General features: G+C 44.8%; 1 protein-coding gene across 3 annotated transcripts in view; it reads left to right on the plus strand.

Annotated features, from left to right (window-relative positions):
• The window catches only part of CNPY1 (canopy FGF signaling regulator 1), an 85,955-nt gene that overhangs the window by 40,190 nt on the left and 19,018 nt on the right, over positions 1-26,747 (plus strand). For all 3 annotated transcript variants that reach the window (XM_075922765.1, XM_075922764.1, XM_006129330.4), the window contains exon 3: positions 11,368-11,483. In XM_075922765.1, coding sequence (XP_075778880.1) covers positions 11,368-11,483 — 116 coding nt within the window. The remainder of the gene's footprint in view (positions 1-11,367; positions 11,484-26,747) is intronic.

The following is a 26,747-nucleotide window of genomic DNA, read 5'->3' on the forward strand; positions in this document are numbered from 1 at the left end:
TTTAGCTTCTGCTTGATTTCTCGATCTACCTAGAGCTTGGAGTTGGCTAGATGGGGAGATAGGTTTGAAGTTATTCTCTTGTGCATGAATGTCTGCTTGTTTCAGATAAAATGTTCTGACATCTCAAACTTTTATCTTGAGCATATATTAGACACTATATTGGTTGTGGTCACAGCATGATAGTTCAGTTGAAGGTTTCCATTAAAAAACACATTTTGTGCTTGGTTGGGAGGAGGAAGAAAATGTATAACTCAACTGCGCAAATTCACCCTGAGTTGAAAATTGGCTCAGCTTGAGGGGACTTCGCAAATGCTGCATATGTAGGACAGGAGGCTTTGTCTACACTGCAGGTTTTTGAGCAAGAAGCTTTTTGGGGAAGAGATCTTCCGCAAAAACTTCTTGCGCAAAAGCACATCCATACCTCAAAAGCAAATTGCAAAAGTGATGTGCCTTTGTGCAAGAGAGTGTCCACACTGCATGGATGCTCTTGCGCAAGAAAGCTCCGATTGCCATTAACAGAATGACCATCAGAGCACCTGTGCTTTTTCTGATAGACTCTTGTTGCACAAGAAACCCCTGCGGAGCGTCCACACATGCCTTTTTGCGCAAGAGCTGTAGTGCAAAAAGGAGTTATCCTCATGAGGAGAGGAATAACTACTGGCAAAAGCCCTCTGTCCTGTCAATTTACTGTATTTTGTGTGTGTGTGTGTGTGTGTGTGTGTGTGTGTGTAAAAACATACTTGAGGTGTGGACACTCTGCTGGGTTTTGTGTAAAAACCTTGTAGTGTAGACATAGCCAGAGAGGGAAGACGGTGCTGTGATTAAGGCAGTGAACTGGGGCTTGGGAGACTGCTAAACATTCACAGTGTGATGTTAGGCAAGTCATGTAATATGGTTTTTACCTCAGTTTCTCACTTATAAAATACGGCTAATAATATTCCCATTTTCTCAGCTTCCAGTCTTGCCTAGTTAGAATAAAACATGTTAGGGGCCCCATGAATTACTATGCGTTTTGACAGAGCTTAGCACAGCCTGTGCTAATGAGTGGACTGTCTTCCTCTCAGTGGACTGCAAGACTGTCATAACCCGGAATGGGCTACCCTGTGTGTGGGAAATGGTAAACAAAATGGCTCATGGGTCATATATAAAACCCCCATGGGCTGCATGCAGGCTGCAGGTTGCTCACCACTGGCTTAGGACAATCGAGTCTAGGTATTAGTGTAATACCAATTATATATTTAACAGATAGGAGTAAACAAAATATGACTGTGCTCTAAATCAGCTCTCTGAATGGTTCACACTACTTAAATTAAGATCTTTGGTAATCCTGGCTATGAACTAAAAGAGCTATTTTTTTGAGCGTCTTCATGTTCCCTTCATACAAACTAATATGCCAGTTACTGTGTGCTGCCTGTGTGCTGTCTATTGATCAGGTCATGAATAAGGCTTGCAACTATCTAGTTAATTAAACTGTACTTCTCTTTTTCATGCTTTTGGATGCCCCAGGAATGTATCCTGTGGTTTCAGGCTAGTTTGAATCTTATATTGGAGGGTCCTGTATATATCTGCCTGTTTTCAAAACAATGAATGGTCCTGTGGCACCTTAGAGATTAACCAAAATATATAGAATTATTAGCTTTCATGGAAAAACCCACTTCATCAGATGTACTGGAGTGGAAATAACAGAAACCAAGCGATATACAGCAGCAGAAGTAGTACCAGTCAATTGTGGGACCTGTGTTAATGAGGCTAATTAAGTGGCTGGATGTGTCCCATTCATAGCTTTTGATGTGAAAATGTGGATGTTAAATATTATAATTTTTCAATCCTCTCCATAAGGCTTAGCTGTCACTCTGGTCTCCGATTTTACTTGATCATATTTTTCTCTCTTACGCACGGCATTCATCTTTGTTAGATTGGTATTGGGAGTAGGGAGTATTATCATGGGACTATATTGTGGGTTTGCTAGATGGTAGGTAGGATCTGCCTCTCCCTGCCTTTATACTGCAGCTTTGTGTCCCTGGGTGAGATCTTCTAGTCCGTTATTCAGATGCTGTTCCACTGTGAAAAGGATCATGTAACAGAGACTGTGGCTAAGCAGCACTGAAAGCTACTGTCACCCCAGAAGGGGTGAGTACTTGGAGGCTGAAGGCATGGCTCACCATCATCATCATCTGGCCCCTTTGTACCTGACAGTGCCTGAAGAATGGTACTGGGGAAAGTGCACATGCTAGTTTAGAGGTGTAGTCAGGGCCACCTCTCACTGCACCTCTCCAAATCAATCAACCCTTTGCAGGCATCATGCCTCCAGCCAGCCTGAATTGAGATCCTTGGCTCTGCACCCCACACCCAAGATCCATTGTCTGTACAGGCCATAATTGACTCCATCCATTTACCCTGTAGTTATTTTCTTACAAGCAGACGACTCCTCCCCGCTCCAAACTCTGTTTGCAGGCAGGCCTGTCTGCTGCTGACACTGCGGGACAGGCAGACCCCATACAAAGATCCAAAAATTATATGCATGGGATGGTTCATTCTGCTGCTTCCTCCAGCAGAGGGATCCAGAGACAACACAGGGGGCTCTGGCTGCCTTGAGCTTGCCTCTCTTCTTGTCTGATGCATGCCATGGCTGTTGTGATAAGATTAGCTCAGTCCCATAGTAAACAGGAGCAGCTTGGTAGCAGAGGTCCTCTACTATGAAACTCACTTCCTCTTCTCTCCTTATATCTGATAACTTTCAGTGCATGCAGCCAGGTTATTCCGTTTCCAGGCTTTAGGTTTACTTAGGATACAGGAGTGGAAGGACAGAAGGGAATTTATTTTGGTGTGTTTCTTGGTCATTTTGCTGGGTGCCGAGGGGTATGTACTCTAATAAGCCAGATTCTTAGGTGATGGGCCTCTCACCAACTTGGCTATAACCGAGGAACTGTGGCTCTCAACAGGCACCCTTATACCAGTACAAAATTAATACTTCATAAGGGCACAGATTCCCAGGCCAGAAGGGACTGCTATGATCCTCTAGTCTGTCCTGTGAAACAGAGGACACAGACCTTCCCCCAAGTAATTCCTAGAACAGATTTGTCAGAAAAAAAAAAACCCTACTACCTTGATTTTAAAATTGCTATCAATGGAAAAATCCATCTCAGCCTTTAAGTTACTCCAATGATTAACTATTCTCAGTGTTAATAATTTACACCTTGTTTCCAGACATGATTTGTCTAGCTTCAACTCCCAGCCATTGTATTGTGTTACACCTTTCTCTGCTAGATTAAAGAGCCCATTATTAAATATTTTCCCCAAGTAGATACTTTACAGAGTGTAAAAAACTGTAATCTTCTCTTAGGCTTCATCTACACGAGCACTTTTGTTGGCAAAACTTTTGTTGGTTAGGCACTTGATAAAACCACAACCCTGACTGACGTAAGTATCGTTGCATAAAGATCTGGCATAGATAATTCTATGTTGGCAGTGTTGCATAAAAGCCTCCGCCCGAGCTATTACACATGGATTTTCTGGAAATACACCAAACTGTAAGGTCCTGCCAACACATAACTTAGACTGACAAAAACCTCCTGCTGACTGCACTGCTGGGGGAGGAGGGCAGTCTTCTTTTAAGTCACTTAATTACTGTTGATTTGTAAATAATTCTTTGAAGCTGTGTAATTGTTTCAACTGCATTGCTTTTTAAACTCTGCAACTCCTTGTGATCTTAAACCTTGCAACTCTGTAATCTTTGTAAAACCTTGCAACTTTGAAACTCTCAGCAACTTTGCTTTCTAAGTTTAGAAATTTACTATAAGCTTGGTGATTGAGCCTTGCAACTTTGTAATCTTTGTAACTCTCAGCCACTTTGCTTGTAACTTGCTCTAAGCTGTATTCTCCCCTGATATATGAATGTGTGTGTGTGAGTGGACACTATTGTGTGTTTGGAACTAGAAACTGCAAGTCTGAGCACATGAAGCCAGGTGGTGAGCCATCAGCCCACTTAAGGAGACTGCTGCTCTCCTGGATCAAGGGAAGTCTGGGCATGCTCCCTGGTGACAAGTGTGGATGAGTCACAGGGGTCGCCCAAAGGCAATAAAAGGAGAGAGAAGGTGGCAGAAACCCTCTTTCTTTCTGAGAAGAAGCAGCCAGTTTCTTTCCTCCCCAGCTCCCCAGCCATGATCAGCAGACAGACCCTCCAAAAACTATGTCTTGGCTCCTTCTGCAACCCATATGCCTATGTAAGTGTCTGAGGGCAGGAATGAATGTGTGTGAATGAGTGAATGCATGAAGGAGTGTGTGTGTGTGTGTGTGTGTGTGTGAGAGAGAGAGAGAGAGAGAGAGAGAGAGAGAGAGAGAGCTGTTTCCCCTTTAGTTTAAACCTTTAGTGGCAGTTCTATCTTCTTTAGTTTAGCCATATTGTGCATCTTCAATCAATAAATCCATGCTAGTGTAACCCTGGGTGGTCTCCAGTGGGAATAATTTGGAGTAACATGCAGGAGATGCTGTCCCAGCAGTGTAGCTACTGCCACTTGTGAGGGGTGGTTTAATTCTGCTGGTGAGAGAGCTCTCTCCCATCTGCATGGAGCGACTATACAGGAGACCTTACAGCAGCACAGGTGCAGTGGTACAGATTAGGGATGTTAAATATCGGTTAATTAAATAGTCGAGAAACCTCCTGAATTCTTATCGGTTAGTCGACTATTCTATAGTTCCTGAGGGCAGGGCTGGCAGCCACTGTATCAGAGGCAGCAGTGTGAGGTACCAGGTGGGAGCTGGTCCGCAGCAGTGCAGGGTGGCAGCAGCCCATGTCTGGAAGCGGGGGGGGGGGGGGGGGGGGCGAACTGAGCTCCTGGACCCAGTACGAGCCGGAACTGAACTGGGCTGCCTGCCTGCCTGTCTGGCTCCTAATACACTTTAAATGCAGAGCCGCAGCGGGGGAGGATCCTGGACCTGACATGAGCCAGGACTGAACTGGGCTGCTGGCCAGCCTGCTAAAAAATATGTGGGAAAATGTGTGTAGTCTATAGCTTTTGCTTATTGATTAATCAGTTAATCAACTACACTATTACATCCCTAGTACAGATATGCTGCTGCAAGGGCTGTAGTGTCAACATAGCTTTAGATAAGCTGAATAGATCTGAGCTCCTGGAGGATGCACATAAGGATTCCAGCTGCAGTCAGACCAGTGCCAATTACAGAAGTGCAATACCCTCGCTACTGCTCCAGTTTCTCCTGTTTATGCATCCAAGGATTGCATTCGCCCTTTCGGCTGTAATGTCTCCTTGGGAGCTCATAATCAGAGGATTATTCACCATGACCCCCAAATCTTTGTCAGTGTCTCTGCTTCTGAGAATAGAGTCCCCCCTCTTCTTGTACAAATAGTCTGTCAGTGTTTTTTAAACTTTTTAAAACCGAGGAACACCAAACAATAATTTTTTTTAATGAGGAACACCAAGGGTTTTTTGTTGAGAGAAAAAAAAAATAAAACCTGACCAGGCGACACTTTTTCTTCTGACGACAATATTTGCTCCTTACCCAATGATAATAAGTATCTTTTAAAAAGTATCTTTTTAAATCTAAGTATCCCAAATTATATTACAATAACTTTAAATAGTATATTGCGGTATGTGCGTGAGCAGTCTTCAACTATAAACAAACACAAATACACAAACAAAACCTGGTAATCGCTATCCATTAAATAAAGAAAAAGTTGTCAGGAAAACAAAAACAAAGAAGTAACATTGTGTCCCCCGTCGTGGAAGCTTCTGATGTGACCTCCAAGTTTTCCCGCCTCTCCCCAGGCGGGGGCTGGGCTGGCGTCACTCACAGCAGCCTGGGGCAGGGTTAATGATTTCACTCCTCTCGCTTTCTCCACCCTCCCCCAATCACAAACTTAGCCCCAGCTTTCGTTTTTAAAGCTGAGCGGTCCAGTGCCAAGGGACAGCTCCTGCTTTTTTGGGGGAGGGAGGTCCTTTGGGCCTGCCCCTTGAGCCTCCGGACCAACGTGGGCCATCTGACGCGGTGAAGTGCATGCATCCCAAAGGTACAGAGAGTTGCTGGGGGAGTGGGAGGAAGGGCAGAAGGTAAGAGCACGCCCCGGGGGCGGGGCTGGGTGTATATAAGTGGGAGGAGTTTTGGGTGGTTGTCGTGGGCTGCGCTGGGTGTCTCGCACACAAATCTGGCAGGGCACAACATAAGCGTAGGGATTCCCCTTTTAAGGTGGTTATTTTCTCCACGGCACACCTCGGACTGCCTCGCGGCACATCAGTTTAAGAAACGCTGGTCTCCGTGCTTTGTTCCAGATGTTTGCATTTACATGATGTGGCTAGATTGAAAAGCATATTGTTTGCGTGCACTCTGATTGCCAAGCATCCAGATTGCTCTGTATCAGTGACCTGTCCTCTTCATTAGTCACCATTCTCCCAATTTTTGTGTCAGCTGCAGATTTTATCAGTGAGGATTTTTACGTTTTCTATCAAGTCAATAACAATAATGATGTTAAATAGTGCTGGACCAAGAACCTATCCCTGCAGAACCTGCCTGGAAACACACCTGATGATACCCTGTTTACAATTACATTTTGAAATTTCCAAATTAGCCAGTTTTAATCATTTATTGTGCACCATATTACAAATATGTGACCTAGAGGGTATTTTCTTTACCATTTGGAGGAGAACTCAGCCCACGCCGAGGAGAAGATTTGAAAAAGGAGTGTTCAACAGGCAATGCGAACCATTAGGAGGAGAGACTTTTATTTGCTGTCACAGGATGTAAATATTTGGGTCTTAGGCAGGCTTCAGGAACTGGGAACAGGAAAATTCTGAAGCAGGGCAGCTGACAGGGGGTGGAGGGCAAAGAGGGCAGCTGCCCAGGGCTCCCAGTCACCGTTGCTGCTACCGTGGCAGCTCCAATGCCCTGGTCCCTTTAAATTGCTGCTGGAGCCTCTGACGGAACACACCCTGCAGCCTTGGCAGCACTGAAGAGCTGGCTGCAGGAGGCTAACCCCCAGCCATGCCCCTTCCACCTGAGGCCCCATCCCTTCTGGAGGGCCAGGCAAAAACTCTCCTCCAACCTGTTCTAAAACCAGACTGTGAGCCTGTTTCTCTTCTCACCAGCACTGGATAAATCAGGAGTAACTGTAGCTAAGTAACTGAGTTACACTTCTGTAAAACTGATCTAAGTGAGGGGAAGAATCAGGCCCTGTACTTAACTCAGAAATTTCTCAAGTACCTGGGAAACTGGAACTGCATGGACTGTATCGTATTGGGGCAGGAGTTCAGGCAATCAGGAGCTGAGTCTTCTCTGAAACTCACAATGGAACTGTAACTATGTCTGCATCAACCTGGGGAGTTCGTATTGTGTAGGCACAGGACTTGGATGCAAGATAAAATGTTTTGATCTGGAATTCAGTTACATAACATTTTTAAAATGTTTTTTCAACCCATTACTCACAACTGAGGTTCAAGATCACGACACATCATTTCTCATGGACATTTGCTTTTATTTCTGGTGTGCTTTACTGGAAAATTATTAGCCTGTAGAGAGATAGCTGGCAACAAATTCCAGACCTACATATTTAGTTTTAGTAGTAAGTCAGTCAGACATCTAGGCAATTACCTTCCGTTCAAGATGACAACTTAGAGACATGTTTATTTTGTCTCCAGGAATCCCTGTTATTTTAGGATCCTTTCCAGACTGCAACTAGTGCTAACTCGCCAGTATTTGGAGATTCTTGTCTATGCTTTGGTTTCCTATCTGGCCTGGAGTAAGTACTCAATTATTGACTTACTGGCCTCCTTTCAACCTTTTCAGTTCATTTCCTGCTTCAATGCAATTTCAAGGGGAGAGCTGTGAGCTTGTCTAAACTTAGGGTCTCATATCTTCATCAGTCCTGGTGGGTCTACACTGCATTAACTAATTTTTGAAGTGAATTAATCTGCACATAGCTTTGTGTGGAACCCTCGCTATCCTAGCAGTGTGGCAAAGTCTTTAATACAAGACTGATCTTTGTGCTGAGCCTCAGTTTGACTCTTAAAATTAGCTTAAAGTCCAATCTTGTGATGTTCAGAGCCCCCTTGAGAGGTGATGAGTTCTGCCTGAGGAGGTATCAAGTACTCTGCAGAACAGGACCAGTCCTCTTTTATGCAGCACTAATGGATTCTCTGAGACATCCCTTGCTTCTGTCCTGCTACCAGGTCCCCTCTCTAGTACCTGTTCATGTCTGGAGAGCACATTTCATGGAGGATCCTGGCTCCCAACAGCTCCCACAATAGCTGCTTCATGAGCTCTCCTAAAAGGGAAGTTCCACAGTGACAGATGGCAGGTTAATACTGTTGCTTCACTTGCAACTTCGGGAGGGAGAGAATCTGGAGAGCCATCTCTAGGCCTGCAGAGTCTCCCGGGAGAAATCGGGCCATATTCTGCTCTAATTCACACCAGTTTAAATCCAGAGTCACTTCACTGACTTCACTGGTGTTACTGTGAATTTACACCAGTACAACTGAGAACAGAATGTGGCCCACAAGATCTACCGTATAAGAAGCATCATTCAGCCCGTGGGACTTGTAACTCCTGCCTAAACTTGATTAGCTAGCAAAATAGTTCCTGTTCCATGAGTACACTCAGTGCCATATAAGCCAGAGGCTTCCCTCAGGCAGTGAACATATGAGCTTAGTTGGAACAGAGTTTATTCTCTTTTGACATTTTATTGGGAAATCAGTTCCTTGTGTGAGTGAGAAAAGGTATTTGTATTGGAACAGATTAGATGGTATTCCCCTTCTGAAACATGCTGGGTCTCTGACGAGCTAGGAAACTCAGGCAAGAACAGGGTTCTGGAAACCATTCATTTGCCACCTCCAGGGATGATACAGTTCAGACTACTTGGGTCTGAATGCAACAGCCTCAGAAGCAGAAAGAAAGAAGGAGTAACATTAAAAAAAATAGGAGTAACGTTAGTTTGAACCAAGGGGTTTGGTTCGAACTAATGCATCCCAGCGCGCACTTTCACTTTCGAAACAGCTGTTGAGCGGAGTAACGCACCGGTGAGATCATGCTAATAAAGCGCGGGATATTTAAATCCCCGCTTTTTCATTAGTAATTTCGGTCGCCTACATTTGCATCCCTAGTTCGAACTAGGGAGCAAGTGTAGACGTACCCTAAAGATTTGCCGAGCAAGTTCTCTATTTAGAGTCTTCTTAGATTATAAAGTCTTTGGGGGAAAGGAGGCCTTTTTGTTCTGTGTTTGTACAGTGGCACTGTGGTCCATGACTGGAGCTCCTAGGTACTGCAGTTATAAAAATAATCCATAATAATTTATACTGTTATAAAAGGAGAGGTGTCCGTCATGATGTCTGTCACAGAGAACATTTGTGAAGACTTGAGAAATTTCTAGGGGGAGGCGGGTCCCCAGCCCCACCTACAGCCCTGCCCTTCTGCTATGGCCCCCACCCCCAACATGGGGAAGCGAGGAGGAGGAGCAGCATGCCAAGTGCATATCCACCCCTCACCACAAGAAGGGGAAGAGCACACAAGCACATATGCTCCAGCATTCCTGGAGGAGCGGGGAGGCAAGAGGCAGCATGGCCTGAGCCTCCCCACCCCAGGAGCAGCAGGAAAGGAGGAGGCCCTGTGGTCCAAGCCAGCCCAAGTCTCCCCGGCCCTGGGAGCAGCAGGGAGGGAGAAGGCCATGTGCACACTCCCCCTCCCACCACAGGAAGGGGAAGAGTGTGCATGTGTGTGCCTCAGCATCCCTGGAGCAGTGGGGAGGGAGGAGACCACACAGCCCAAGCCTCCCGACCCCCAGAAGCAGTGGAGAGGGAGGCGGCCACGTGGCTCCAGCCTCCCCGAGCAGCGGGAAGGGATATGGCCGGACGGTCCGAGCCAGGCCAAGCCACCCTGCCCCCTGGGAATAGTGTGGATGGAGGAAGCCATGTGTACATCCACAGTCACAAGAGGATGGGTTATGCTAGTACTAACAACGCATTGGCTACTTTTTTTATGTAAAAGTATATTAAAGGAACAAGGACACTTTAAGATCCCCATTTGATTTCACTTGTGTTACTTAGCATCAGTTAGTGAAACTGACAGATTAAAATAATTTATTTCTTGGTATTGATGCTCTTTGTTTACTTTTTGCATTTCTGTGAGCTTGAAAATCAATGAGGTCACTTTCACTCTTGTGTCCTCCGTACTGCAGTGGTCAGGTTACAGTCACAATAGTGGAACATTCATTACTTTAAAACAGCTCTTTGAATTGGGATAGTTTTTAAATTACTTTTTGTTTTTACAAAGTTCAAACTTTGAACAATCTTATGTAGCATTTGTCCTAAAATTGTGTGCACAATATCATGGGAAAACAAGAGGTGTTGCTATTGTGATTGATGTTATAATTTTTGATTATTTGTTTATCTAGCACTTAGTGCTTGAATAAAATGTTTATTGTAGCTGTGGTACAGTTCATGCCAAAAGCTGCTCACACCACCAAGAAAGTCTTTTCTGCCTTTGTTTCTTTCTAACAATCCTTGTAAGGTACTATCTACTGCCTTGAAGTTGTAACCAGGCAAGCAAACAAAATATTTCATGGTGCCAATTGCCAAAACATAACAGTATGTGTTTATACTTTGGAAAACAATTTATAAACAGTTCAGCTAATATTTAATTTATTTTTTCCTATGCTTTTATTCTCTAATTTATTACTGGTGAATAAATGGAATGGGAAAAGATATATTTGGTGCTCTTAATCATAAGACGAGGTTTGGGTGAGGAGTGAGCCCAAATCTGAGGGGACTAGTTGTCTCATTTCTGTGATGTGCTAACCCGTTATTTGTATCACCAAACCAAAGGAATTGTTGGGAAGTCTTCTTCCTTTGGGGGTTGACGCCTTTCTCCCCCCACTGCTAACTCACTCCTGCCAGAGATGACAATCCAATGTCTCAGAAAAAGATCACTTTCCCGTACCCTCATCCCCCATTTCAACGGACACAAGCTGACCACTGTGCTGCAGTAGCTCTAAAAGTACTTCTTGGGAACAAAGCAGAAGCATTTCTAGCCAAGTGCCATTTAATATGAGGTTGTTTGTCAGATGTTGCTGCCTTCCCTCCTTGGCTATGACTGTGAGAACGCATTTTATTGAAATGTTAACCAAATGAATATATTCCCATAACACTACCTTTCTCCAAATGCATGCAACCCACATCCCAGGACACAAGGCTTGTGGCAGACAAGGTCAGAACTATGTGTGTGTGTGTGCGCACATATGTGTGCTTGCACTGCATTAAAATACTGGCAGCTCCTTACTGCCCCCTGAAAAATGAACACCCCCATCAGATAGGCTGAGGTGGTTTCTTTTGTGGCAATGAGTTTTTCTTCTTTCTTTCTATTTAGCTTGCAAGGCATTGGTCGATGAGCTACTGTACGACATTAGGAAGGTGAATCCAAAGAGGACCATTGATGTGGGGTCATTCCGAATAAGCCCTGACGGCACACAAGAGAGGAGTAAGGTAACAGGAAAATGATCTGACAGTACATAATTGCTGATATGTGCAATTACCAACCACTTATCCAAACAGCAGTTGGTCTTAATCTTCCAACCTTTTTCTTGCTAAGGGTATCAGGCACTAAATTGCTTCTGTTTCCTTTGGGACCCAAAGTAATCTTTAGACTTCAAATTGAGGTATTTTCTTTTTTTCAATACCTACATTTTTGGCTTTTTAATGTTTTGAGATGTATTATTCCACTGTTCATCTTGATAGAAATAAATCAGTGCTACCCGTGCTATTAAAAGAAAGAGAGAGAATATATGCATCTCCTGTCTAGAGACTGACATCTATGTAATCAGCTTTTGTGGTCTCTATCTGAAGTGTATCTATCACCTTCCTTAGAGCCTGTGTGAGGATACCGAGTGCCTTCAAATCTCATTGACTGCAGAGGGACTTGAGGATTTTGATGCTTTGCCAGATGTGACCCGTAGGCCTGGTCTGTGCTCAGGCCCGCCAACAGGGAGTGACAAAGGGGGCAACTGCCCCCAGTGATTCAAAAGAGCTCGGGGCTCCTGGATGCTGTTACTCTGGCAGCAACGGTGCCCAGAGCTCCAGACCTTTTAAAACCCTGTTGGAGTGCTGTGCAGCACACTCTAGGCAGCACTGAGCCATGCCACAGTTTGGGCGGCACTGAGGGCTGGCTGCCTGGCGCTGCACTTTTCTGCCTGAGACCTTGCCTCTTCTGGGAGCACGGAACCAGCCCTGCACCCTGGCTAGGTCCCAGCGAGTCCCATCCTGCCTACGTGGCTCCCCTACCTATGCTAGACAGTTAGGTTACTTTAACTACATCCATCAGGGATGTGAAGAATCCACTGCCTTGAGCAGTGTTGTTAAGCCAACCAAAATCTGTGCAGCCTGAGCTAGGGTGATGGAAGAATTCTTCTGTCAATCCAGCTATTACCTCCCAGGGGAGGTGGATTAAGTAGGCAGATAGGAGTACACCTCCCACCAGCATAGGTAGCGTCCACGCTGAAGCGCTACAGCAATACAACTGCAGTGGTGCAGCTGTCTCACTGTAGCATTTTAAAAGTAGACATGCCCTGAGACTGCATGCTTTTAGGGATAGAACCATGTCTTCCTCTGTCTGTTGTGTAGTGGAGAACTTACTGGGTAGCCCTGGATAAATAATAGAAAATAGAACAATTGAGAAGCCCTTGGGAATATTCCGCCAGCTGAATTGTTCCATGAATAGCCTAGGATGAGTTTTCAGAAGAGAATGGCCATGTTATAAAGATGAAGACTTGCTGCTCATTTACTTCAGTGCCCGACCCTGATGATGTTTCTCAGGGCTGGCCTTATCATATGTAGGCCTCCAAACTGCCAGGTAGAGGGATCAGTGAAAGAATTGTGTTCCCCTGCAGTTCTTCTGCTGGGAGAGAAGATTGAGCTGGCCTATGATGTGTCTAGTCAGCTGAGGACAGAATGGGTATGAAGCTTTCTAGCCAGGGCCCCAGGGGTCATATATATTGCTGAAGATGAGAGCTGATTCTGATCACAGTGCAACTTCAATAACTTTATTTATTTTAGGGTAGTGCTTAGAAGACTCAACTTAATTCAGGGTCCAACTCATAGTGAGAGATATTCACTATCCCAAAGAACTTACAGGCTAAACAGACAAGGAATGGAAACCATGGGTGGTTTGGGAAGTCACGGATGGGGGAGGAAAGCCCCCAGCCCCACCTCCAGCCCCACCCCTTTTTCTGAGGCTCTGCCTCTTCCTCACCTCTATGGGGAGGTGTATACTTCCCCTCCCAACCACAGGGATAGAAGGAGAGAAGGTGGGTGCATGCCCGCTCCATGCTCGGAGAGGGCAGAGGGTGAGTGGCATGACCCCAGCCCTGGAGGGGGGGGGGGCACATGGCCTTTCCCAGCCCTACCTCTCTTGCTCTGGAGCACGGGGAGGGCAGGTGCTGGGGGCAGCAGCACTCTGCCCCAGAACACCTACTGCAGGGCAAAGCTTCCCCCCACCTTACAGACCAGAGGCTCCTGAAGAAAACATAGGTGAAGAGTCTTCTCTAAGGTCACACACAACAGGTCAGTAGCATAACTAAGACTAGAGCTAAAACTAGAACCTAGAGTTCCTGGGGCCTGTGACACCAGCCTATCCATTGGACCAGACAGCATCTTTCATTTCAGGTCACATTTTCACTGGTGTCCCCAGTATCAGAATCACTCACTAACACTAGTCCTGATGTGTCTTTAGAGCAGTGGTCTCCAACCTTTCAATGCGTGAGATCGCTTTTTTAATTTAAGTGCAAGCCAAGATCTACTTGAAACCTAAATAGCCTTGCCTTGCCCCGCCTTCTTTGTGCCCCTTTTCTGAGGCCCTGCTCATTCCATCCCCCATCCTCCCTCACTTTCACCAGGCTGGGGCAGAGGGTTGGGGTGCAGGTTCTGGCCTTGGATTAAGGGATCAGGAGTGCGAGAGGGGCTCTGAGCTGAGCTTGGGGCAGGTAGTTGGGGGTATAGTAGGGGGTTCATGACTGGAGTAGGTTTTTGGGATGTGAGCTCCCGCTGGACCCTGCTTACCTCAGGTGGCTCCTGGGTGGTGGTGCAGTGGGGCTAAGGCAGGCCCTGGCCCTGCACCACTCCCAAAAGTAGCCTGCAAACTCCATCCCCAGTCCTGCTGTGTCCCCTCTCTGCTCTGTGGAGATAGGATACAAAGTGGGAGAGGAGGCACCTTGACATCAGCACCCTTCTTCTTCCTCTCCTGGCCTGCACAGAAAGCAGGAGGCTCCTGAGGGGACAGCTCCAAGGAAAAGGGCAGGAGATGTGCAGCAGTGGGGGGAAGGGCAGTTGAAGTGCCAGTACTTGATAACAGTCTCTTGACCAAACCAGTTAGGATCACCTGTCAGAGGCACCATGACCTACCAGTAGATCCCAATCTACTGGTTGGTGATCATTGCTTTAGAGTAACTTTTTGTGTCCTTTCTGCTTATATGACATTTCAAAGTACAAGAGATGTCATTAGTTGCATGCCTTTTTATGTAACATAAAATACATAAGTGTTCCAGGAACACAACTCCATGGAGGAGCTAAGCAGATCTGACTCTAGCTTATGCTGTTTTGTTTACTCATTAGTAGCAATCTTAAAATGGGTGAGTGATTTTTTTTCCCATCCCTTAATATTAAAAGTCTACATATCTTTAATCAAATCCATGTTCTCAATCCCTACTCTCTAATGTAACATAAATGCTCATTAATCCTTCTTTCATCATTTGTTTAAACATAGAAAATAGACAAGCCCTTAATGTGTGCCAAGCTAGTGTGCTGTAGGCAGAGCTAACCCTAGGATACAGCAAATCAGAGGGACCATGCCAGGCCCTGCCCTTTGAGGGCACTGTGGGCTGGCATGACTGGCCAGTGCAATAGTCCCACAAGTGATGTCACTTCCAGCCCAGGACCTGCACCTCCTTAGGGACATCCCTGGCTGTCAATTCACATTTTGGATTGTCACACCCTAAATTGCCATGTAGACATAATGTAGGTTTCACTGAAAGTCAGTAGGGTAAGCGTAAGGGACCATAGCTGATCCAAAAATAATTTTTTCACAAATATTTTTCCCATTTTTATCTCAAAAATTTAATAAGAATTAAATTTTGAGGAAAACATCAACATTTTGAATTTAGAAAGGTTTGAACCAGCTCAGTGTAGAACTATCTTTTAAAAAATAAAATAGACTTGGGCAGATCGGTCCTCCTTCATGCATGTGGTAGGTGCTTGGTGTTTAATAACCTGGAAGTGGTATTGAAAAGTCTGCACTACTGTGTCGTACATTTGCCAGTCATGCAATCCCACATCTCACTGCATTGTCATGCATCCTGCTGGGCTGTGGGAAGGCAGCAAGGTTTGCATTCCTCTCTCCCCAGCTGGTGAGGGGAGGGTGCAGAGGAGTAAGTGATGCAAGTTGTGTACTTTCCCTTCGCTCCCTGATAGTGGGGAGGGGAGAAGAGCAAGCAGCATCCCTGTAAGTATGGCTGCAGCTCCCCTTCCCTCCCAAAATGGTGCCGTTAGCCTCAGCACCCACCTGTCTCCTCAGGAGCAAATTCAACAGCCCCAACTACTTCCCACTCATGCTCCCCCAGCCGTCCCACCAAACGCCATCAAGTACCCAGTCACCTACTTACAGGCAAAGCTAAGTATTATAACCTCCCCTCCAATCACAAAGGGGGAGGGTGTGTTTGACCTTAAACTTATGGTTAATTTGTAACTAATTTGAATAGAACTCATTCAATATTTTGCATAAAATGTCACAACTGGAGTAGAAAAAAAGTTGGCAATAATGACATAAAGAGACCAACCTCACTAACTCTTCAAGTGCCTTCCAGCACTCAGGAGAGGGTTACAGTGTATTTGTAACCCTCTATGGCTCTGTTTTGTGGGTGGCTTTTTGTGGCCCCTATGCTATTATGTGTTATTGTTATTGAAGCCCGTGACTTTGGGATACTTGGAGATATGCCTTATGTACTCTTATATCTTTCCCTGGGTGCATTGTTGAGCAATGTAGATTAATGAAGGTAAATGCTAATTCTTACCTGGATATTTAGATCCAGAAATTTCAGAGTATTAAACTACTTCCCATTTCTTATGAGAGTCTCTGGGGCATTTTATTTCCTATGTTTGTTATTGTAAATCATGGCATGCAGTTTGTAGCGTCATCTCTTTGGCATGAAGTTCTTATTACACTTTTGCTGTATCTGCCTGATTTGATTGTTTTAGTCTTTAGGCAGCAAAATACCCAGTGGGGCAGATCTAGCTAAATAAACAGTAAGGAATTACTTTGTCACAAAAGGCTAGAAAGACTACTTGCATCATAAGCAAAGAGCTGTATAATAGCCCCAGAAAAGGCCTGTATTATGTTGGGAATGCAATGAGGGATGATATATAATAGTGAACAACATAGCAGCACATGGTGATAGACTCAATGAAAACATTTCAGAATCCCTCTGCTAGCATGTTAATCCTAGAATTGCCCTGGACTGCAGGCTTAGAGGATCTTAAAAATGGCAAGTATCTTGTCTGTTTTTCATGGATAGTGAAATAAGTGGGAATGTGATTTGGAGACGCTTCAGTAGATCTCACAAGTTTATTCAGCATGAGGGAAAATTCCTCAAATAAATTATCAACATAGATTAAAAAGGAATGTGCTCTTATTTTCAGATCATATCTGAGACGATGGAGTTGCACAATGGACGGCATGAACTGCACTTTTAAAAAGAGAAAATAGTCTATTTGAAACTGTTCTGTGCAGGAGATTGAAGTCGTAAGTGTACAGGCTTGGAATAGGCAGGAAACTGACAGCTCTTCTCTTCTACAATTTATAAACAGATTACTAATATTTGTCATGCAGATCTCTGCTAGGATAGCAGCCAGTTTACAGTGAGATAAAAAAAGTTGAGTTTACATGATTTACCACCTACCAAAGCCATATTAATGCAGATAAATTAAGTGATAGTGTGCTGTAGGTCTGTAGAAATACAAGTTAAAATATGCTTTTGTTGCTCACGGCTGACATCTTCCAAATCTCTTTCATCTTAATAAGATGTCAGCTTCAGGGCTGTATTTCAGGCTATGTGGTGTATTCTAGTTTTTGAAAAGGGCTTTCCTCTAGGAACATAGGAACTGCCTGACTAGATCAGACTTGTGGTTCATTATCCTATCTCCAAAAAGGCCAGCATCAGATGCTGTAGGAAGGTGGGGGATACCCCACATCACAGGAGTCAGATATGGCATAATCTGACTTCATGAAAGGCTTGTTCTTTCAAATGTTTTTATTAACGTTAATTATTATATCTCTAGATGTTATCTAGAGATCTCATTTGTAATCTTGTTGAGTTCTTAGTCTTGGCAACATCTTGTAGCAATTATTTCCATAGTATGTGGAAAAGTAGTTCCTGCTTTCATTCAGAGCCCGTCATCTTTAAATCTCCTGGAAGGCCCATATTTCAGTGGGCACTCACCCCGAGAGCTCCCCTTTGTGCTAGGGATGCTAGCATGTAGCCATTTGCACAATTAACCAATAAGCCTGGGCTCATTGATTAATCCTAATGGTTGCATGCACTCACCCTCCCCCCTTGGTGCAGAAGACCCAAGTTATTTTTTCAGTGGAATCTTTGCTCCTTGATGGAGTCCAGTGCCTGTGGGTTACACTGCGATTTGGGCTACATGGCTGTTCAAGGGAGTGAGAAAATTATAGTCACTTATGCCCCTGCATGGGCTACCCAGATATTGGATCCATGCACATTAGAATAAGCAGGCACATCCAACAGGAACCATCCATCCATCAAAACTTCTTGCCCGGTGCAGCAGATATGAAAGAAGGTGACACTCAGGGCAGATTTTCATTTCCTGATGGTTTAGGACAGCAAGAAGAAAGCAGTGAATTGTGACCTTAAAGTGATATTTCCACATCAGAATCTCTCCAAAGTTGTGCAGGGCCTGAAGTCACAATCTAGCCCCAGACCCGCTGACAGAGGGGAAACAAAGGGGGCAGTTGTCCCATGGCCCGGCAATTGAAAAGGGCCCAGGTCTCTCATATGCCACCACCTCTACTGTGGCAGTGGAGCCCTGGACCCTTTAAATCACTGCTGGAGACACACGCAAGACACTCTAGAGTCCCTGAGGGCATGCTCCAGGCAGTGCTGAGGGTGGGAGTGAGGGAAGCATGCTCCGTGCAGTGCCAAGGGCTGGCTGTCCCCGATCCTGCCCCTTACGCCTGAGGACCCCATCCCTTCCAGGAGCATGAATTCAGTTTCCCACCATCTTGCCCAGGAGCCCAGCGAGTCTGTCCATCCTCCTGTCTAGCCCAATGAATTTAAAAGCCTGAACTGCACTAATACAATCGGGTATGTTTACACTACAAAGTTAATTCGAACTAACAGCTGTTAGTTCGAAGTAACTTTCATAGGCACTACACATACAAACCGCTAGTTCCAACTTAATTTGAACTAGCGGAGCACTTAATTTGAACTAGGTAAACCTCATTCTATGAGGACTAATGCCTAGTTTGAATTAAGTAATTTGAATTAAGGGCTGTGTAGCCACATCATTCGAACTAGTTGGAGGCTAGCCCTTCCCAGCTTGCCCTGGTGGCCACTCTGGGCCAAGCCAGGGAAACTCTTCTGCCCCCCTCCCAGCCCTGGAGCCCTTAAAGGGCCACAGTCTGGCTACTGTGCCCATGACAGGTGCAAGCCTGCCAGCACCCAGCCAGCAGACCCTGTACCTGGCACAGCATGAGCCAGCTACCCGCTGCCACCCAGCCCTCCGCCTCTTCCCAGGACCAGGCTAGTGGCTCACAGGAGCCTGCCCGGGGCCGTAAGAGGCGGGCGCCCACCTGGTCTAGTGTGGAGATCATGGACCTCCAACGTCCACAGTCTCCGCACTAGGCACAGGAAAGTGGTCATCTCGGGCAGGATAGCTGCCAGCCTGGTCACCAAAGGCCACATGTGAACCCAGGAGCAGGTTTGCATGAAAATCAAGTTGGTCCAGTGAGACCCCTGACCCTGAGCTTAGAACATAAGAACGGCCGTACTGGGTCAGACCAAAGGTCCATCTAGCCCAGTAGCCTGTCTGCCAACAGCGGCCAACACCAGGTACCCCGGAGGGGATGGACCAAAGACAATGACCAAGCCATTTGTCTCGTGCCATCCATCTCCAGCCTTCCACAAACAGAGGCCAGGGACACCATTCCTACCCCCTGGCTAATAGCACTCCATGGACCCAACCTCCATGACTTTATCTAACTTCTATTTAAACTCTGTTATAGTTCTAGCCTTCACAGCCTCCTGTGGCAAGGAGTTCCACAGGTTGACTATTTGCTTTGTGAAGAAGAACTTTCTTTTATTAGTTTGAAGCCTGCTACCCATTCATTTAATTTGGTGTCCTCTAGTCCTTATATTATGGGAACTAATGAAGAACTTTTCTTTATGCACCCTCTCCACACCACTCATGATTGTATAGACTTCTATCATATCTCCCCTCAGTCTCCTCTTTTCTAAGCTGAAAAGTCCCAGGCTCTTTAGCCTCTCTTCATATGGGACCTGTTCCAAATCCCTAATCATTTTAGTTGCCCTTTTCTGAACCCTTTCCAAGGCCAAAACATCTTTTTTGAGGTGAGGAGACCACATCTGTACACAGTACTGAAGATATGGCGTACCATAGTTTTATACTTCCCCTCCTCCTCCTTCCCCTGGCTTCCCCCTTCCAGCTCCCTCCTCCCAGGTTTCCCCCTCCTCTCTTCCACCCTCTCTTCCCCTCTCCCACCTCCTTTTCCCAGTCTCCCCAGAGGTTAATCCCCTCCCCTGTTTTAGTAAATAAAGAGAGTGTCTATTTTTGAACACGTGTCCTTTATTTTTTACATCAGGAAGGGGGGCTAGGGAGGGGTAAGTGGAAGGAGGTGAGGGAGGAATGGGGTACGAGCCCCTGATAGGGAGGACTGGGGTGGTTCTGCGGTCTCCTCGGGGTGGAAGCTCTCCTGCAGGGCCTCCTGGATCCTGACAGCCCCCCGATTGACACCCCCCCCCCCGGATGGCAGCCTGCGGCAAGTGCAGCTGGGTTGATGGCCAAGTGCTGTGATGTGCCAAGTGTGCTTTGCTGTCCCTCATCGAGTTAGACAAGCAAGCGGGGAACCCTAAGAACTGTCTGTCTGGGGTGGGGGTCGGGTCCCTTTAAGCACAGCCCTCGGCTAGCGTGAGGCAGCAGCTCCACACTCTAAGTCCTGGTTCCGGCCAGCCTTAACTTCGGTTCAGGGTCCACTCAATGTGGACATGCTAGTTCGAATTAGCAAAATGCTAATTCAAATTAGTTTTTAGGTCTAGATGCACTAATTTGAATTAGCTTAGTTCGAATTAACTAAGTTAGTTCGAATTAGTGCTGTAGTGTAGACATACCCATATATATGCCACCTACAGAAGTATGTTTTAGACTTTAAGGACCTGTTCCCTTAAAACAATTCGCCTTCTAAAGAAGCCTGCCCCTACCCTTTTCTAAAAAGACCCTTTCAATTTGGACTGGGTTAATTGCAAGTGGAACTGTGGAACTGATGCATTTAAAAATTTAACTTCTGTTAAAAAAGGAGTTTTCTCCAATATGTTTCCTAGATAAAACAGGCCCTTTGGGCCTTATATGCCGCTTATCTGGTGCTCTTCAACCCCCTCCTTCAAAAAATCAGCCTCTTAAATCTGCAGCTGCTCTCACAAACACCATGTAATGGTTGGAACCTTTCAGGTTTGAATGTTCATTGAGCCTTCCTCACAAAAGCCAGGCTGAAATGGATGTTTGGTTTCACTGCTTGCCTGCCTAAGATTGTCCTGCAGATCAGAACAATCAAGGAGCAAGATCTCAGATCCACCACTACACACCCATTTTCACTGCTTTCATCATAGGTACTATGATCATACAAAAAGTATATCCAGTGGCACTATTTCTTGGTATTAGGATTAAGTTAAAAGTATCCTGTTGAGACATGGATCTATGGCACTTCCTGTACGCCACAATTCTAATGTGTTTATTACTCGTGGGCCTCGGTGGATAGTTGTACTCATGAGGCTGTGAATATATTCTGCAAATAATAATAGCCACCAGTAACTAGATCCACTTATCGGTCTTCTTTGCTAAAGGTGTCTTCTACACAGTATCAGGAAAAACTTTCCTTTGAAATATTCTTTCTCATTGTGTTTTACATTCTTGATAGAGAATGGGATGGAGGAAAGTTATTTACAAAATATTGCCTGGAAATAATAAAATGAAGGGCCTAGCCAGCATTCTAATAGGGTGCTATGTTGCTATACAAGAGATTTGTATGTGCTTGCTCCTCTGCTGGTGTTGGTGAGGACCTCTCACTGCATAGAGAGTGGTCTTGGTGGATTTTTGCAGGCTAGTAGATAACCTCCTTTATCAAGATCTGAAGATGACCAAAGTCACTCATCTTCATTTGGAAAGCTGGGTAGCCCAAATGAGGGAGTTTTGTGCCATGTAGACACAACAACGTGAGTTGCAGATGGAGAGCCTGCAGTTGTTTTCTTGCTTTGGTGGCCTAAGGTCGTAAGCCATACATGATTTTAAATAGCACTTTTAAAATTTATTTATATACCAGCCTCCAGTATCTTTAATGCTTTGCACAGAGTAATGAAATTGGAGATTCTGTTTCCCTTTAGAAACACAATTTTCAGCAACCCCAAGGGTAGCCTCAAAGGCATGGCTGTCTCTCTGAAACTCACCAATGAGACCTCTCCTAGCGTACTGCAGAAAATGCTGCTCTGTTCAGCTGAGAGGTTAAAATTGACTATGAGGAAGAAATAATGTTGACGCTGGTTAGAAAGAAGCAGCTCATTTCCCTCTCAGGGGAATAACTGGATATGTTGAAAAACAAAAATATGAAGAAAAAAACATATGTCTGGGAAAACTTTTAATGGAAAACTACAGTGGTTGCTATTTAAGATTCAACTACTTTACAAAGCGTCCCCCTCTGCCTGTTATACCCATCTTTTGGGTCTTGTTGCTTGGGCAAGGAGAGAGAGAGAGAGAGAGAGAGAGTGTGTGTGTGTGTGTACACAGTGTAATTGAATGGTCCCGTATTGAGGCCTTTGTATATTATGATTTCTATATTCTGTATTTTTAAATCTCTTAATAGAAATTCTTGTCACTGTCCATATTCCCCAAAGTGTGAATAGCTCTAGTCTCCCTCATTTTGAGGTACAATTTTACTGATACTTCTCAGCAAGAAGGAGAGTTGAAGGATGTAGTCTGAAACCAAGATACAGTTTAATACATGTGACCATGTATGTGTGATATGCAGGGTTATTGTTATTCCCAACTACCTTCTCCTTCTCCTAGCACTAAATAGTTAGGGCATGGTTTATTTTTAGAAGCACTTAATACACAATCAGACTGATTGTTTTCCTACATCTCCCAGTCACCAGGAAATCAATTTAAAGGTAGAAGAAAACAGCTCTGACATGACCTCGACAGGGCCTTAGATGCTACATTGATTGTGGAAAATATTGAGAGTCTAATGCTCAGATTTCCCATTTAAAAAAAAGTCCAGGAATGGCAAACAGATTAAGCTACTTGTCTAAATTCATCCAGTAGGTCAGTGATGGATCCCAGATCTCCTGAGTCCCAGTCCAGTGCCTTGTCCACTAAACCACTTCTCTTCCTGTCTGAGTACTTGTGTCCCACCTTAGGAAAGGCAAGTTACTCCAAAACTCCAGGCATTCAGAGATGCTCTGCTTAAGGCATGGATGCTTAGAAAAGAAGCCAGCTATCAACTGTCAGGGAGACCTTGACCTTGTGATTACCTGCAAATCACTGTGATTTCATCTTAAGAATTCTGTTCTTTTGCAGTGTTTGTAATATCCCTGCTGCTGTTGCTAATAAAGATGACCAGTCGGGATATTGTTTACTGTTTGCACTGTCACATTGCCTGAGCATCCCAATCATAGACCAGAGCCCACCTGTGCTTGGTGCTGTACAAACATAATAAAATGACTGTGCCTTCCCCAGGGGGCCTGCAAGTTCAGACATATTTAAGGAGTGTATCCAAAAGATTTGTCTGGATATGTGTCTGTATAAAATAGTTTAGAAGAGAGTTTATCCTGGGAATTTAGAATCTAGAAGATTAAAAGAAAAACACTTTCATGTGATGCTCAATCTGAAAGTAGACATGATCTAAATTTCACATCAGTGTGTCATGTTCATTTTTTCTTCATCACAAGAAAACTTTGAGGACTTGAAATTTCCCATAGGTATGTTAGTTTCTACCCCCAGGAGAATAGGGCAGTTTTCACAGAGGAACTTCATACAATTATAAATTAATCTTTGAAGACTGAATTTTCAGCAATCATAGTGAATAAAATATTTTATCTGACTAGTGATTCAAATTTTTATTACTAAACAATTAGCACTGTGACAAGGTCAAGTGAGAGGGATACAAAAAAAGTAATGGAAGGGAGGTATATTAGCCTCAGACTGAGAAAATCTCTGTTCCCAGGGTAAGTGGCAGGGGCTGGTCCCGAGCCAGCATGATTGGTTGGGGCAGTTGAGTGCCTAGAGCTGGTTGGATGGACTTGCGGAATCAGGTGAGCCTTGGCTAATTATAATACCTGGGGCCAATTAAAGAACCAGTTGAGACTGGCTATAAAAAGAGTTTCTCTGCAGCTAGTTGGTACATACAAGTAGCTGAGAGGACTGAGGGAGCGCTGCCAGGAATTTAGGAGAAACAAACAACAGTGAATACCAGGAGGAAGAACCTAAAAGAAGGAAGGTACTGGGGAAGGTGTGGGGAAGTAGCCCAGGGTTTTTTGTAGCTGTCTCGCAGCTGGTATCAGAGACCCTTATAGGCAGCCGCCATTACAGGGTCCAGGGGTGGAACCTGGACTAGAGGGTGAGCTCATTTCCCCATCTCCACTCAGGAAAAAAACTAGCTGGGAAAAAGAAGGGGGTTTACCAGCCCTGTATTCTTTGGGAGTCCCCCGAGACTGTGGAGTTTATACCGTATGCTAGTCGATGAGAGGAGCCCAACAAACAGCAAGATGATGTCATAGAATCCTAGGGCTGGAAGAGCCCTCAGGAGGTCATCATGTCCAGCCCCCTACCCAAAGCAGGACCAACCCAACTAAACCATCCCAGCCAGGGCTTTGTCAAGCTGGGACTTAAAAACCTCTAGGGATATCCTAGATGTGATGCCTAAACTGAGGGCTGCTGTGAGCCTCTGAGGCAAGCAGTCTGCCTGAAAGCGCAGGACCCACCAAGTTTTGAGTAGGAGTTTTGTCACAACTGGTGTCAAGGGTGAGATTGGTGCACAGCACGGTGCAAGGGGAGGAAGGAAAGCCCTCAAAACAAGAAGTGTTGTTGGTTTTTTTCCTTCTCACCACAATGGATGTGATAGCACAGTGCAAGCTACAATAGCACAGCAGGAAGCTACCCGAGCCCAGGTGAATGCTCGACAGGAGACAGTGAAGCTGCTGCAGGAGATCAATCAAATGATGATGATTTAGGCAGCCCAAAATCAAGTCCTCCAGTGGGAAATAATGGCCCAGCTAAAAACCTTGACTCCTAGGCTATGTCTGCACAGCAGCGTTACTTCAGAATAACTCACGTTATTCTGAAACAACAAAGAGTGTATCTACACTGCAAGCCATTATTTTGAAATAACGTTGAGCTCAAGGACTTCTTACTTTGACTCTCGTAACCCTCATTTTATGACAAGTAAGGGAAGTTGAAGGAAGAGTGTTCTTCCTTTGACTTCCTGATGTGTAGACAGCACCAAAAGTCGAATTAAGCTATTTCGACTTCAGCTACGCAATTGACGTAGCTCCAGTTGCATAGCTTAATTCAACATTTGCCCTGCTGTGTAGACATGCCCCTATAATGTTGGGACCCAGGGTAGCAAAAGGGTGGAAGGCTCAAGTTTTTTACCCAAGATGAGTATGGAGGAAGATGTGAAAGCCTACCTGCTCCCCTTTGAAAGGGTTGCAGAATGTGAGGACTAGCCTAGACACCATTGGGCCAGTGTACTCAGTCCATTCCTGTGTGGAGAAACCCAGAAGACATACCATGACATCCCCACTGACGTGGCGGCAGACTACCCTCAGTTGAAGGCAGAAATCTTAGCCTGAGTAGGAGTGACAGCCTCACTGCATGCCCTGCGGTGGTATGGGTGGAGATACCAGGAGAACAAACCTGTGTTCTCAGTTATATGACCTCATCCCTCTTACACACATAGGTAGTTTCGACCTGAAGCCTGTAGCCCTGAAGAAATGCCAGAGGCCCTGGTTATTGATCGATACATGAAAGGGCTGCCACCAGACCTTTGCACATGGGTGAGCCAGAATGTACCAGCCTCATATGACAAGTTTGTTGTACTAGTGGAGAAGTGGAGAGCCGCAAGAGAGTTGACCCATCCAGTTAGGGAAAAAGCCCCCCGTGTTAAGTTAACTGCACCAGTCTCCAGAGTTCCAGTACCTGAACCTTTAGGGAGGCCCAGGTGAGAGAAGAGGTTAGCTGAGGATCTACTGGAGGCCATACAAACTTAAAATAACAAGGGTGAAAGAGTTCAGGCTGGCAGATGCCTCAGGCCAAGAGAGGCCAAGGAATGCTTAGGGCTTCATACAGGTAGTATGCTTGCAGAGAATGGGGACACATAGCCGCACAATGTCCCAATACCAAAGAGCCAATACAATACAGTTTAGGAAGCTGGGAAAACTCATGCTCCCTGATACATCTTGTGGGGGGGTCACACTAACTCCCACCAATACACCAGGCCAGTAAGGTTAAATGGGGTAGAAACTACAGCACAGATAGAGTTGGGTAGTGCCATCACGCTCATCTCAGGGAAGGTGGTGAAGTGTAGTCAAAGAAGTAATCAGGCCTCAGACAGAAGAACATGGTGAATGCTTGCACAACGACATGACCCCAGTTGATGAAATAAAGGGAAGAGGAAGAATTCAAAATATCTCACAATAGCATTCTTTTTGGCACTCTTGTTGAGCATTTGTTAATTACTTTTAAATCATTTTTGAAGACCAAGGAAACTCTCAGAGAAAAAACTATATTAAAATAGATTTAAAAATGAGAATATGTATCAGTAATGTAAAAAAAGTACAGGGCTATTGTGATAATCCCAAAGGCAAGCATTGCAAATCCAGGAACTTCAGAGTTAAGGTCAAACTTAAATTCAAACAGGAAGTAAGAAATTAAAAGGCATATACAACCCCAGAACAACTCCAGTTAAAAGAGAAAAAACTTTTGACTTCAGTGGAATTTGGGCCCTAAAAGAGTAATGTAAATCATGGAGGAGAGTTAAGATTGGTTTGGTTGCTGATCATTGAAAATATTGCTGTTTAATGGGTGTGTAATTTGGGCGTGAAAGATAACATCACCTTTGTTTGTGTCATATTACTTGGTTATTTCTATAGTTTTTAATGATTGTTTTGAACAGTTTCATAATAGTACGTCTTCTTTGGAAGTTCACTTATCAACTTTAACTGTATCTTAAAATATTTTGTTTGGATTTTTTATATATTAACTTAGCCTTTCAGTAAATTATTGCACCTAGGTGCCTAAAATTAGGTTCCTACATTTATATTTAGGTACTTAAATAAGTGATAGTTTTCAAATGTGCTGAGCATTCAGCAGCTCCCATTCAAGTTGGGATGTATGAAAATCATGCTATTAATTTAGGAAGCTAACTTTAGGAATCAATTAAAAAAATCTTAACTGGACTGC

Source organism: Pelodiscus sinensis, chromosome 2, assembly GCF_049634645.1.
Source record: "Pelodiscus sinensis isolate JC-2024 chromosome 2, ASM4963464v1, whole genome shotgun sequence".
In the NCBI taxonomy this organism is placed as follows: Eukaryota; Metazoa; Chordata; order Testudines; family Trionychidae; genus Pelodiscus; species Pelodiscus sinensis.